Raw genomic sequence first — 14195 nt, forward strand, 5'->3', positions numbered from 1 at the left:
TATTGTCCTTTTTTTCTCCACAACATGTATTCAACTGCTACAAATGAATATTGCCGAAAGTATGTCAGCATCTCATCACCTAAATACGATGCATTCTTCTCCTGACCAAAATTAGTTGAAATACTTAGCTCAATCTCGACCTTTTGCAACATCAAAAAGCTGTGTACACATTAATGCAATAACATAAGACAGGTGCCATTCTGCTCAAACCTGCTTAAAACCTTTATTTTATTTTTAAGATGAAATACATCTCTCTTTTTGAATGTATAGGACTTTTACTCAGATTGGTACATGTTTTTAAATCCTAATAGCCTACTTGTGTTTGTTAAAAAGGTATTTGTGCATCAACATTTTTAAAACAGTCTATTAGTTTTGATAGTGATGTTGATTTTAGCAAGAAATATCAATGTAGAAGCTTACAGAGCGTCAATGCTGTGTTTAAACATAATGTATTTTTAAAACAAAATTCCATACTAACCTATAATGATTATAGGAATGTGAAGAAAAATTCAAGGTGACAACACGGACATCTAGAGGCAGTATTTAGTAAACGCGAAGTTCCTCCTTTCGGACTTCATGTCCCAGCAGGGAGTGCGAGGGAGGGTTTCCCGTGTTGCTTTGCAGCAGTCCCGTTCTGCGCAGCTCGCGTGTTCTCTCCGCAACAGCCGCCGTTGTTTTATTGAGAGAATCTGAACATGGCGTCCGACGGACCACCGGGCACCGAATCTCTCCCGTCCGATTTAGGCAGTGCGATTGCGGCATTGAACACATGGAGCCATCCGGACCTTCAGTCCAAGCTGGCGGAGTTGGGAGCGCCCACCATGGGTAAGGAAAGACGAAGAGCGTACTGGAAGAAGGACTGTGTTTAGCTAGTCAGTTGCTAACGCTAGCCACACTACAAACGCAACACTTCCGTTACAATTTGCTAAAACTAGGCCTGTGCTGTGTTTACATTATTTGAAATGTACATCCAGTATCTAATTATGCAAAAAATGTACCTATATAATGTGTTGAAAGCAGCAGTAACAACATTTATCCGGTCACGGGGATAAGTTGCCTATTGATTTAGCTGTTAGCTTGCAGGCTAATTTCCATGAAGATGAAGGGTCATGTAACGTTAAGCGCTTGTCAGAGTTTACGTTAGCTAACTTCGGTTAGTCAGTTAAGTGTTGAAAATGGCTTAACTTGTGTGGAAACAGCTTACATTCAAAGAAGAGTCAGTGCAATGTTATATCATGATTGTTGTTAACAGTTAAAAACTACATTAACGTTACTTCCTTGAATTACATTTTTCGTCATTCTTCAGGTCCCAGAGAGGAGCTGATGGACCGACTGAAGGGCTACATGATTCAGGTAAATGTTACTACACAGTCTGTTCCTTTTTTTAGTTATAATCATGTAGCATAAATTCCGAAGCATTGATGCTGAGTTTCTTGAGTGTTTGTACTTGACATGTCGATAAGGAAAAACACATTCTATTCCTGCACTTTTTTCAGCAGCTCTCCTACTTAACTACCACACAGCTATATGTGGGACGGGTCTGCTTCACGTGTAGCATTGTTGACCAACTTGCAGCTACACATGACTAGACAGGGATAAAGTAGTTCCTCGCTCATGCATGCTTCACACATAGATGGGAAGAGAGGCCAGTGTTAACTCTTCTGACCTCTACCATTTATTGCAATTAACTAAACACTGCACAATCATTGTCCCGGATACTGCTGCTCAAAAAGTCCCTTCTCTTTCCCTCTGCAGACTGGGATACTCCTCAGCAAACCTAATGATGACAAACCAATGGGCTCCCAGGTAAAAGTCACATAATCAAATTGAAAACACAGCTGATAATGTATGAAGCATTTTCTGGTACTTGACAAAATAGTAATTACAGATGTAGAATGGTCATATCTGGTTACATAACCATGCAGTTGCTGTCAAACAAAATATAGAAGGAGCAGCTTCATTTCTCTCTCACTACACGATGAAACTGTTTACTCCACAGCTGTACAGTAAATGTTAGTGTCATATGAAGGGCACATTAAATTCATGTTTTATAAATGGAAAAGGAATAACACGATTGAATCTTCAAACACAGCCTCACATTATCCTCACATTCTCCTGTTTCCTCCTCCTCCAGATGCCAGGCATCCCCCCCATGCCCCCGATGCCCATGCCACCCATGCCTCCTGGTATAGGCATGCTCCAGGCTATGAGCATGATGCCCGGAGGGCCCCCTCCACCCGGCATCCACATGGGCATGGAGCCCCCAGGTTTGCCCCCTCCCGGCCTATCGCAGGAGGATCAGCTGAAGATGGCCCAGCACAGAGCAGCCATAGTGTTACAGCAGGAGGAGAGAGCCAAGCAGCAGGTGAAGTCCACTGACTATGTAGTCCACTTGTTGCTTTCAGCATTCCCTTTCATACACAAACAACACTGAGATGCAATCAGTCTGTGAGCTGGTAACGTCCTCAAAGCCAGGAACACAAATGATAGAAAACAACCCCAAATCTCTGCTTTGGATAGTAGAATCTGACTACCGCCACAGAAACAACTGCCACAGAGTTTCAGTCACTATAGAGCAGACAGAAATACTGTAAAGTGACTTTTTGTTTGACTGTTGCTCAGTCATTCGTTGATTCTGTGTATCACAGGGTGATTCCCGTGTCATGGATGAACAGGATATCCTGGAGCAGCAGAAAAGGGTGAGGCAATAAAGATAGTCCACCTCGTCAGATCGAGCTTGACTTCAGATTTAGAGATTTGAGAAATGAAACAAACACTCTTTGGAAAGAGTTTTTGTACATTTCCAAATTTAGAACAATAAAAAAAAAAAAAAATAATAATCAACTTACACCGGTTAGGGCACATCCTTTTCTCTTTCCTCTCTTTTTTTTGTTTGCACACCCTTGATTCAACTCCTTTTGGTTAACCGTGTGTTTTAAGTCCCATCTCCTTCCTTCCTGTGTATCAGGCTGCAGTGCTGCTGGAACAGGAGCGTCATCAGGAGATGGTTAAGATGCAGCAGGGTCCAGGGCCCAGAGGCATGCCTCCTGTCAACGCAGTGAGAGGTATGTTAGTGATGTCGTGATTAAAGTCAAAAAGAGCATTATATTTCCAGAAAAAAGATTAGTGTGCATGACCGTAGTTTCATCTGTACTCCGAGTGAGCCTAACTTTTTTTTTTTTTACGTTTGGTGTAAATGATCACATCATAAATAATGTTTTATCACCTGCAATCTGTTTTTTTGTAATTTTTTGCAGGTATGGATCCTCGTGGGCCGCTGCCTCCTGGTGTCAGTATGATGCCGACTCAGAAACAGAGAGTGCCACCTCCACCAGGAGAAGATAACCGAGAGGTAAACCGATTTTCTCCCCCCCCCCCCCCCCATGTGTTTTAATTTCGTAGGCAAATGCATCTTGTACCATACTTCAGTTTAGTTGTGATTTTTTTTTTTTTTTCTGTTGCCCAATCACACAGACTCCATATTTAAAACTTGCTTTTTAACTTGTTTTGCTCTTGATTGCTGGTCTTGTATGCTTGCACATCTATACATATATTATCGTCCCAATTTAAGCTAAAAGATGGACTGTGCTGTAGCTTTAAAATCAATACACATTTGTAGTTCTCTTATTGATTGCCGGCAGGGGCTACCTGTGCCCTATTCTTAAGCGTGATTACAACATAAGTTCCATTTTTCGTAGGGTCCGTATCTCTACGTACATGAAATCACGCTTTAGTCACAAGTGTTTGTTTGCTTCCATTCCAGATGTGGCAGGGCGAGGAGGTAAGCGTCAGTGGGCCCAAGATCCCTCAAGCTCTGGAGAAGATCCTCCAGCTGAAGGAGATCAGACAGGAGCAGCTCACCGACCCCGCAGGTCAGTACAGCTGGTACTCTTGTGTTTTACTGGAATATTTAGGATGTGGTAGCATTCAGGTTCATAATCTGATTTGTCCGTTTCCGTTTAAGAAGAAGAAGATGACGAGGGAGCAGAGATGGACCTGAACAGCTCCTCTGCACCAGTCATGTCTGAGACCGAAGACGATGACAGTCAGATATCTAAAAAAGATGTAAGTCTTTTCTCTCACACCCCCTCTCACACCTTTCTAGGCCGCTGTACTTGTGATATATCAGTAGAGCTGCAAAGATTAATCGATTAGTTGTCAACTCTTAAATTAATCGGCAACTATTTTGATAATCGATTAGTCGGTTTGAGTAATTTTTTAAGACAAAAGTAAAAATTCTTTGATTCCAGCTTCTTAAATGTGAATGTTCTAGTTGCGTCTCTCCTCTGTGACAGTAAACTGAATATATATATATATATATATATATATATATATATATATATATATATATATATATATATATATATATATATATATATATATATATATATATATTCATTCAAATATATTCAGTTTACTGTCACAGAGGAGAGACGCAACTAGAACATTTGTTGTGGACAAAACAAGACATTTGAGGACGTCATCTTGGGCTTTTGGGAAACACTGATCCACATTTTTCACCATTTTCTGACATTTTATAGACCAAACAACTAATCGAATAATTGAGAAAATAATTGACTATGAAAATAATCGTTAGTTGCAGCCCTATATATGTTGTTTGGTGTGACTATAGCACTCTACTAATTGTATTATGGTAATTTTGTGGCAAATTCACTGATTCAGCACCTGAGAAATTCAGCATTAATCATCTTGGATATTTAAATCCTATCTCATACATATATTAATGAGGGCAGATGTGTTTTTATTTTAACAGAACCTGAACTGACGTTTTCACACTGCTGCCACAGTCCTTTTTGTGTTTTCATATTTGCCAGTAATCACAATAAAATAGGCCCTCTGTTTGTACTGCCTGTGTTTTTATATAAGTGCATAACATGAAGTAATGCATAAAGAACCTTTTTTTCTCTCACATGTTTTAATAAATGCCTAAAAGTAGTTTGGACGCTAATGTTAGAATTTTCTTTCAGAAAAACCGCAGACGCAGAAACCGCAAGAAGAAGAGCAAGAAGAAGCGCGCACTGGAGAAGAAGGAGCTGGCGGAGGAGCAGCAGAAGAAGGAGAGCAGCGACAAAGACAAGGACAAAGAGAAAGAGAAGGACAAAGACAAAGAGAAGGACAAAGACAAAGAGAAGGACAAGGAGCCAGAGGTGGAGATCGAGTATATCACAGAGGAGCCGGAGATCTACGACCCCAACTACATCTTCTTCAAGAGGATCTTTGAGGCGTTTAAGGTGGCTACAGAGCACTGTTGACTATTTGTTTACTATACGGCAAAAGGCTGTGGTTTTTGATGCATTCAATTGTATTAAGGCATTTGCTTCTGTTTTGCTGTAGTGCAACCATTTCCCTTATTTCTCCTAGCTGACTGATGATGTGAAGAAAGAGAAGGAGAAGGAGCCCGAGAAGGCAGAGAAGCAGGAGGCAGCCGTGCTGCGGAAAAAGGGCTTTGAGGATGAGAAGAAAGACAGCGATGACAGCGATGAGGTTTGAATCCTTTGAAACTAACAGAAGAGTCAGGGTTTCCACGGGGTCTTAAAAAGTCTCAAATTTCAAAATCAAAATTGTAGGCCTTAAGTGTCTTAAATTGTGTGCAATTAGTATTGTGTGCTAGGTCGGGTCTTAATTTTCCTACGTCCATGCAACGCTACGTCAAATGCTCTTTTTTTTTTTTTTTTTTTTTTTTTTTTTTTCTTTTCTTCATTCCGTGGTCTTGTAGTGGTCTTTCTTTCGCTAGTCCAAATATAATTTTGCTGTATTATAACTACAAATGAGACCAACATGCAACTTATATTGCAGTCCATCAGCCTTTATGTTATTGGCGCAAGTCTCTTTAGGATTGTACCACAGACATAAAACGGATTTAATTCATCGGCTACGGGGGAAGTACAAGTTTAGCGATACTTGGCTTAAAAAAAGGGAGGTCTTAAATTTTATTCATAATGGTCTTAAAAAGTCTTAAATCTGACTTGATGAAACCTGCAGAAACCCCGGTTAGGAAAATGGAACAGAACAAAATCCTGTTTGTTTACGTGCAAAACATTTATAATATTTTCCATGTACAGGACATGAGACCAGATGTCCCTAAACTCTCAAAGAAGAAGCTGAGGAGGATGAACAGGCTCACTGTGGCCGAACTTAAACAGGTAAATTAAGGCTAACAGTCATAACTACTAATCATGATTACGTCTGTCTTCTAGAATAATTGGGATTGCTGTTGCGGTCCAAAAAAAAGTTTCAGTACTATCGATAACCTTTTCATCTAATTTTCGCCTCCTGTCTTCTTTGTTCCAGCTGGTTGCTCGTCCAGATGTAGTGGAGATGCATGATGTGACGGCTCAGGAGCCCAAGCTGCTGGTCCACCTAAAGGCCACCAGGAACACGGTGCCGGTGCCCCGCCACTGGTGCTTCAAACGAAAGTATCTGCAGGGCAAGAGAGGTATAGAGAAGCCTCCGTTTGAGCTGCCGGAGTTCATCAAGAAGACGGGTATCCAGGAGATGAGGGAGGCCCTGCAGGAGAAGGTGCGATACCACAGTGACAGTCATTCATTTTCCAGCCGCGCCTTTCACCTTTTCTATTTTTAAGGACATCCTGTGAAATTCAGATGCAGTTTCTTCATGTGTGTTAATTTGAAAACCTCCAAGATAAAAGGTTGTGCGAACTATGTGAATTAAGTCTAGTTCAGACCCAAGATTAGCGAAGAGACGAAACCGTTTAAGAACGTCGCAGGGAAAAGTGTCAGCGGTCTGAACCGGCCCGCCTCAGCTCGACTCAAGCCAGCTGATGGTTCTGAGATATATGTGTGTGTGTGTGTGTGTGTGTGTAAGTCGGCTGTTTCTAAAGCCTGGCAAAAAGGACAAGAAGGGTTATTGGTTTAATGTATGTTGCTATTTTGATATCTGGTCCCTTGCTATAAGTAATGGTGTCTTGTAAGCCAGTTTGGGCTGGGCTTACTTTTTGTGCGCATGACACATAATAATAAAATGATTCATTCATAATCTTCCTTTTTCAGGAGGACGCCAAAACCATGAAAACCAAAATGAGGGAGAAGGTTCGTCCCAAGATGGGGAAGATCGACATTGACTACCAAAAGCTCCACGACGCCTTCTTCAAATGGCAAATTAAACCCAAACTCACTATCCACGGAGACCTTTACTACGAGGTACTAGACCATGATAATTTGATTTCTCTTACCTTTTTTAATCAAAATCTTTTTTTACATCTGGTGGGGATAAACAATTTAATTTTTTTATTTATTATTATTGTTCCATGGCAACCATCCTTCCTGGAAGTGAGTAGTCAGTGCTGTGAGCTCCCACTGAGTGACCTACTGTGTGTGTGTTTTTGTGTGTCTGCAGGGAAAAGAGTTTGAAACTCGTCTGAAAGAGAAGAAGCCGGGGGACCTGTCTGACGAGCTGCGTATCGCTCTGGGCATGCCTGTCGGACCTGTAAGATCCACAAACATTATAATTCCTTGTAAATTAAAAATATTCCTTGTAAAAATAACACATTAAAACCACAACTGCCATAGGTAAACACTAAGTTAGCAAGGCACTGAAATGAAGTGCAATCTCAAAACACACAAATATGACCATAATCAGTATATGTTGAGTAGGTTCCAGTTGTGCCAACAATATGCAAAATGCCCTGGGCAATATATCTCCACGTCTTCTGCAGTTGCAGTACTGCGGTGTTATCCAGATGTTCTGTCACTTTCCCAATCATTCTGATGTGTCGCTCTCCTTGTTACTGCTTTTGGGTGTAGGAGTGTACAGGCTGTGAAAATGAATCTCCTGTAAAATGAGACGTGACAAGACTTGTTTATTCAGAGACACCGTAACGAGGAGAGGAACGCGGCGGCTGAGATGATGACAGTTATAAAAAACATACCTGGGAAGCTTTTCTTTTAGGGCAAAATCAAATATCCCCATATTTTTGACCAAATACCTCGATATCGATACCGCAACGATATTGTAGTGTTGACTATTGGTGCTTTCCACAAAATATTTACACAATGAGATTTCTGATAAATAATCATGAGTAATGTGGATATAATGATTATTTTGGTAAAGGCAAATGATAATAGAACAGTTACAACAGTCTGGTAAGTTCAGAAAATGACATCACTTTACTGTAATGTAGCCTTTAAAACCAGGAAAAGACAACACTTATGCCATATTACGATATCCAAAATCGAAGACGATATCTAGTCTCATATCACGATATCGATATAATATCGATATATTGCCCAGCTCTATTTTCTTTGTATATTAGAACTTGAATAAATGAATGTTGAACATATTTTTTAGCTCAAATAAACCCTCATAGAGCCAGCCCAGTGTTGCACACAGGATCCAAATGGAATAGTTTTGGCTTTGCCACTGTTTCAAGGTGTGCACTTTCTGCTGTTTTCAAACATCTATTGAGGAAGTAGTGCGGGTCAGTGATCTTACGTTGCCGGTGTCTCTTCCTCCCCAGAACGCCCACAAGGTGCCTCCTCCCTGGTTGATAGCCATGCAGAGGTACGGCCCCCCTCCCTCCTACCCCAATCTCAAGATCCCCGGACTCAACTCCCCGATCCCAGAGGTAAGACAACTACTATTGTGCGTATAAATGTTTTCCAGTGTGCAAACTTAAATGGGTTTTTACACGAGTAGACTTTTATTTTACAACAACAAAGATTACTTGATATGCTATAAATGTGTCAGTTGGTCATATTGGCTTGTTCTTGTCGTCTCCTTCATCCTCTTGTTCTCTGCCCGTTAGAACTGTACGTTTGGTTATCACGCCGGAGGCTGGGGGAAGCCGCCAGTAGACGAAATGGGCAAACCGCTTTACGGTGATGTGTTTGGAACAAATGCTGCAGACTTCCAGGTCAGGACTACACAGCCTCTTACACACACACACACATACACACACACACAGACGCACAAAACTGTGGGGGTGCATGTAAGTTCTTTGCAGAAGCTCTAGATCTAATGTAATATGAAAGATGTGCTTCCTTTTCCTGGAACAGTTTGGAAATGTATACTGTATACCATTCGCTGGTTGTGTATCGTCTTTTAACCTAAAATAAATGAACAAACGAATATAATATCACAGGAAAAAATATTCAACAAGATCAAAATATTAAACAGAAAAGACTTTAAGGTTTAAATTTGCCCGAATCCTGATTTAAAGATATGCATTTTTAACTTAATGAGGTTTGCATACACCCAGATTGTTAATTGCCAGACCTATGGACGAATATGTCTAATATATGTTGACCATGCGATCAGGCCAAAGCGGAGGAGGAAGAGGTGGATCACGCACCGTGGGGAGAACTGGAGCCTTCAGATGAGGAGTCGTCAGAGGAAGAGGAGGAGGAGGAGAGCGACGAGGAGAAACCAGACGAAACTGGATTCTTCACACCAGCAGACAGGTACTTGATGGTCAACACTTAAATCAAGATATCCTAAAAATATCATTCTGGAAGAGTCTCATTCCAAGAGCAATGAGCTGCAATGTTAAATGGCAGTTTTCCATTACATTCTTATCAATGCACACACAGACTAATGACATTACTGTAATTGACCAATGTAGTTCTAAGATCAACTGGCCAGTGAACTATCAGACTAAAGGACCAGGTCTGATCTTTTGAAGACTGCTGTGTGCATATCCTTGTCCACCTCTGTCATTTGCTTGCTTTTCCTCATTTTGTGTATGCCTAGATGAGGGAGGTCATTTCCGCCTAATATGTTTCAGATCACTCTCAAAGCTACTATAAGTCCTAAATGTTTGTACACGCACACAAAGATGCAATCATGGAGAGGGACACGCATGGTTGAACTCACCGTGTACTCTATCTCATTGTGTGTGTTTCAGTGGGCTGATCACCCCTGGAGGCTTCTCATCGGTACCCGCCGGCATGGAGACCCCCGAGCTGATTGAGCTGAGGAAGAAGAAAATCGAGGAGGCCATGGATGGGTGAGTGTCGCTCTGTGTTGTCACGGCAACGCTGCTGTTTTAATTTCCCATTTACTCCCAACAGTAGAGCTCTTTCTGTTTTGATGCACCACAGGCTATAAACGGACGGAGCACTTGACTTTTTCATTTCCAGTTAATGGGTTTTATTAAAAGAGCTTAGAATATGACAAATGACAACATTTATGCAACATTTACGTAAACATCTCTATATAAATGGTGCTCATCTAAAATGAACTTTTACTGAACTACTTTTTACTGCTCAACATCGGAAAAAAATTAAATGAATTATTTTCTCCCTACTGTAAATCTCCATAAAGTGTTAATGGATCGAATGTTATTTGTTGTCTGCTCATCTAATATGTTGTTGTTTTATGAAATATGAGGTATTTTGTTTGGTATGAATCATTGACCTCTAAAGGTCTGTATAAGCTAACGGCTAATCAGCTGGAAGTGACCACCAGCCACATCAGTCTGTAACCAACAATCATTTAGAGATATTGTCCAGTTCTTAAACCTTGTTGTTTAAAATGGAAAATAATGAATGACCAATATGCGCTAAAACACTCTTTGTCAATAGAAACGAGACGCCACAGCTATTCACAGTGCTCCCAGAGAGACGAACTGGCCCCATAGGAGCAGCCATGATGGCCTCGACACACATCTACGACGTGTCAGGGGTAAGACGAGTCTGTTATGTCCAAATAAAGCCAAATTATGCAATGAGCCATTCCTTAAAACACTTTCTCGTTATTTTTCTTCCTCTTGTTTTCCCTCTCTGCTGTCTTCAGGCTATGGCAGGCCGTAAGGCAGGCGGAGGGCAGGAGTCCCAGGGCGTAGAGGTGGCCCTGGCTCCAGAGGAGCTGGAGCTGGACCCCATGGCCATGACGCAGAAGTACGAGGAGCACGTCAGAGAACAGCAGGCCCAGGTGGAGAAAGAGGACTTCAGCGACATGGTGGCTGAGCATGCTGCAAAACAGAAGGTACAGAGACAAGTTAAAGCCCTTTTTCATAAAGAAATGATTGATATAACACTCCAGTAATACAATTTATAGTTCTTGAAAGTGTTTACATTTGCTCTTCTGGAGTCTGATTGGCGAACAGAAAAGGTTATGTTTCTAGGTAGCTGCCGCAGAAGGGTTCATAGATAAATGTAAAAGAACCATACAGTATATGTAGTTCCTAAAGTTAGAATATAGTCAATACAATGATAAAAGCTTCTGAAGTTGTGGTACCACTGTCAATACCTGGAAAAGTCTCAGCAAGTGTGATTGTTATAGGTAATATTAGTTAAAATTTAGTTGAGATTAAACCGTATGCGCTATGCTTATGCTACATTATGCTGCTATTACTTAATGCATTTTCCCTTATTAACTAAACTGTGAGACTTTGGTTAAAGGTGCCCTGCCACACAAAACCGTTTTTACTTGTATTTTTGGAAATATGTTAGGTCCATATGTGTTTGTGTTATGTCGTGAATGTAAAAATGAACTGCTATCTCCTTTGTCAGCTCTAGCCACTATAAAGAAATAAGCGGAGAAATCAGGCCAATTACAAAAGCTGGTCAGTCTGACATGTTGCCTGAGCTCAAAACTATTCATGAGCTCGCCCAGTTGCACTGGGTTAAAGTGATAGCCAGGCTCTCATTGGCTAGCTGTTAGCCAATCAGAATCAAGCAGCTTAGTTCGTTAAATGTTAATGAGAACTGGCACAAATCAAGCTGAGTCTTCCTGCAGGCTTTCTATAGCACGCTAGAATGGCTTGAAACAAGGTAACAAAAGGCATTTTTTCCACAGAAATTGTTAGACCATGGTAGAACTACAGACATTACCACAAAGTAAAAAAAGAAAACATGCTCCTTTCCTCAATAACAAATGACCAGCTGCATCATTAGAAATGGAACAGTTGGTCATATTTAAGCCCCAAAACAGGACTCCACAAGGAAAGTAGGAGGCTATTATTGCAGTGCAGGGTTTAGTCATTTCAGTTTTCCCTTTGTGGTGACATTTGAATATTAATCAGCTCTGTATTTCCCCCCCTCTCTGCTTGTTTGTCACCATACAGCAAAAAAAGAGGAAGGCCCAGCCGCAGGACACACGAGGCGGTGCCAAGAAATACAAAGAGTTCAAGTTCTAGAGCACAAACCCCACGACGGAGCGCTACGAGAAAATGAGCTGCCACAACAGGAAATAAAAGAGGAAGAGCTGTACTCAGATTTTAACTTTGGAGGATACAGACTGCAACATCAATCATCTGTTAGACCAGTAACCGTAAACACAGTTTTGTTCCTTTTTTTAAAACTATAAATAGATGATGCTTTTGTGATGTAATCTCATCACATGAAAATGGTGACCTGTTTTCTCTGTTTGACCCTACGTTTTACTTCTTGGTTATTTTGTCTTTGTAACCATGTTTTTTTCTGTTTTTTGTAAATAAATGAATGATGACAAGAGTTCACAACTGCACTGCCCCGGGTTTCCATTTAAATATAATTCCATTTTATCGTTTGAGGAGTTACTGTAATTAGATCATTGTGCTGCAGGTAAAATGCAAGGTAATTGTCTGATCCAGTCACAAGCAAAGAGACTGCAGGCTGAAATGAGCTCTCACTTTGCATCTTTATTTACTAGTACAGTAAGGACATGGCCTAAGCTACCATTTTGGACACTGAAATATGTTCTCTGTAAGAAATTTGTGGGGTGGGTTAATTACATGAGTTCACGTTGTTCGATTACACATGTTGGAGGTTTTAAGTCTGATTCTGATCAGGTCTGTAGTCAAGACCACTTAGGTTTTGTCCAAACAAGCTCCAGAACCAATAAAAGGAGGCCAGCCGGATTTGGTTAACACCAAAACTGTAGAGAACTTGATTACTGCAGTCCTAGTTCTGGTCAGTGGTGAAAGATTAGATTCAGATATTTTATGTAGATTATTTTTGTGGGCTTTTTTGCCTTTAATTTGACAGGACAGCTAGGTGAGGGGAGAGAGAGAGAGGGGGAGGAGGGATGCAGGAAATCGTCACAGGTCAGATTCAAACCCTGGACCTCTGGTCGAGGCGTAAACCTCTAAGTATACGTGTGCCTGCTCTATCCACTGATCCAACCTGGCGACAGTATTTAGATATTTGACTTAAGTAAAAAGTAGTAAGGCCCATTTTAATTATAATCTGTTAATACAATGTATTTATTCAATGTTTACACAAAATACAATCGTTAAATTGATAAATATGTTTTTCTTTTTTGTTGGGGTTTGGTTGGTAGCTAGTCCTTAAATTCTTAGTTTGAAATTTTTGGAAATGCTCTTATTTACTTTTTTTATTTTTGCGAAGAATTAATAGAATTAAACCACTAATGGTCTGTATGTAGCTACAGCCCGTTTAGCTTAGCATTGCTAACTGCCCAGAGCCAAGAAACCGGTTATTATCGAGATGTGATGTATTATTGGAAATGCATATACTGCAATTGCAATCTCGACATTGTAGTAAGGTCAGAACAAGTCATTTTTAATTTTCATAAAGAGCTACATGGGTCATGTTAAGCAGCTCGGTTTCTACGGTAATGCTGATGTCATTATCACTCAAGCCAAGATGTCGGGGGAGCACGAGCACAACATGCATTAGGGACTTTGTCTTGTAATGACCTATGGTAATGACTCATTCATTCCCACAAAATGCAACAAGCTGCAGTCTACGTTTCTACCACTGGAGGGCAGCAGAGGACCCTGGACGTCTGGGAGCACAGCGACCTGAATAGCTACAGCGAAATGTATGAAAATAGCCATAGTCCATAGAGTATAATTGTGTTTCATAAGACAAAGTACAAACTTTATTGATTTTGATGTTGGCTTTGGAGCCTGTGCAGTGTCACTTGATGACCTGGCAGATTTGGGGCACTGTGTAAAAAGTAACCCAAGATTATCCCGGGACTATGTTTTAATCTGATTGATTCTAATCTATTTATCAATGGCAGAGACTGGTAGTGGCAAAAGCATGTTAAAAAGAGCATGGGAGGGCGTTTAAGTCATTCAGCTGATTATTCAGAGCGTGGGAAGGAGATAGGCGGACAGGCGGAGAGTCTGCATGGTTTTAATTCCAGCTCATCAGTGAACCATCTGATTTCACTGATTATCACACCTTCAATCAAAGAGGAAGAGCTAGTTACTGTCATCAGCATTTGTTTTGCCAAACTCTCTTCTCTGGTCTGTTCATGGTTGT

At 40.8% G+C, this 14195-nt stretch overlaps 1 protein-coding gene across 3 annotated transcripts; it reads left to right on the forward strand.

Annotated features, from left to right (window-relative positions):
• The first annotated feature begins 587 nt into the window (after window positions 1-587).
• On the forward strand, window positions 588-12445 carry sf3b2 (splicing factor 3b, subunit 2). Of its 3 annotated transcripts, none has more exons than XM_028563988.1 (22): window positions 588-825; window positions 1307-1353; window positions 1756-1806; window positions 2135-2365; window positions 2649-2699; window positions 2969-3065; window positions 3258-3352; window positions 3764-3872; window positions 3965-4065; window positions 4989-5252; window positions 5383-5505; window positions 6084-6164; window positions 6313-6540; window positions 7032-7181; window positions 7378-7467; window positions 8498-8605; window positions 8786-8893; window positions 9298-9440; window positions 9884-9985; window positions 10563-10662; window positions 10774-10965; window positions 12047-12445. In XM_028563988.1, the coding sequence occupies exons 1-22, from the start codon at window positions 696-698 to the stop codon at window positions 12116-12118; spliced, it is 2673 nt and encodes an 890-aa protein (XP_028419789.1). In that variant the 5' UTR covers window positions 588-695; the 3' UTR covers window positions 12119-12445. The 3 variants fall into 3 exon arrangements, with proteins under 3 accessions (XP_028419789.1, XP_028419790.1, XP_028419791.1); XM_028563989.1 differs by having other exon boundaries at window positions 3968-4065; window positions 12047-12220; XM_028563990.1 differs by lacking the exon at window positions 2649-2699 and having other exon boundaries at window positions 12047-12220.
• Window positions 12446-14195: the final 1750 nt, after the last annotated feature.

Source organism: Perca flavescens, chromosome 19 (genome assembly GCF_004354835.1).
Source record: "Perca flavescens isolate YP-PL-M2 chromosome 19, PFLA_1.0, whole genome shotgun sequence".
Classification (NCBI taxonomy): domain Eukaryota; kingdom Metazoa; phylum Chordata; class Actinopteri; order Perciformes; family Percidae; genus Perca; species Perca flavescens.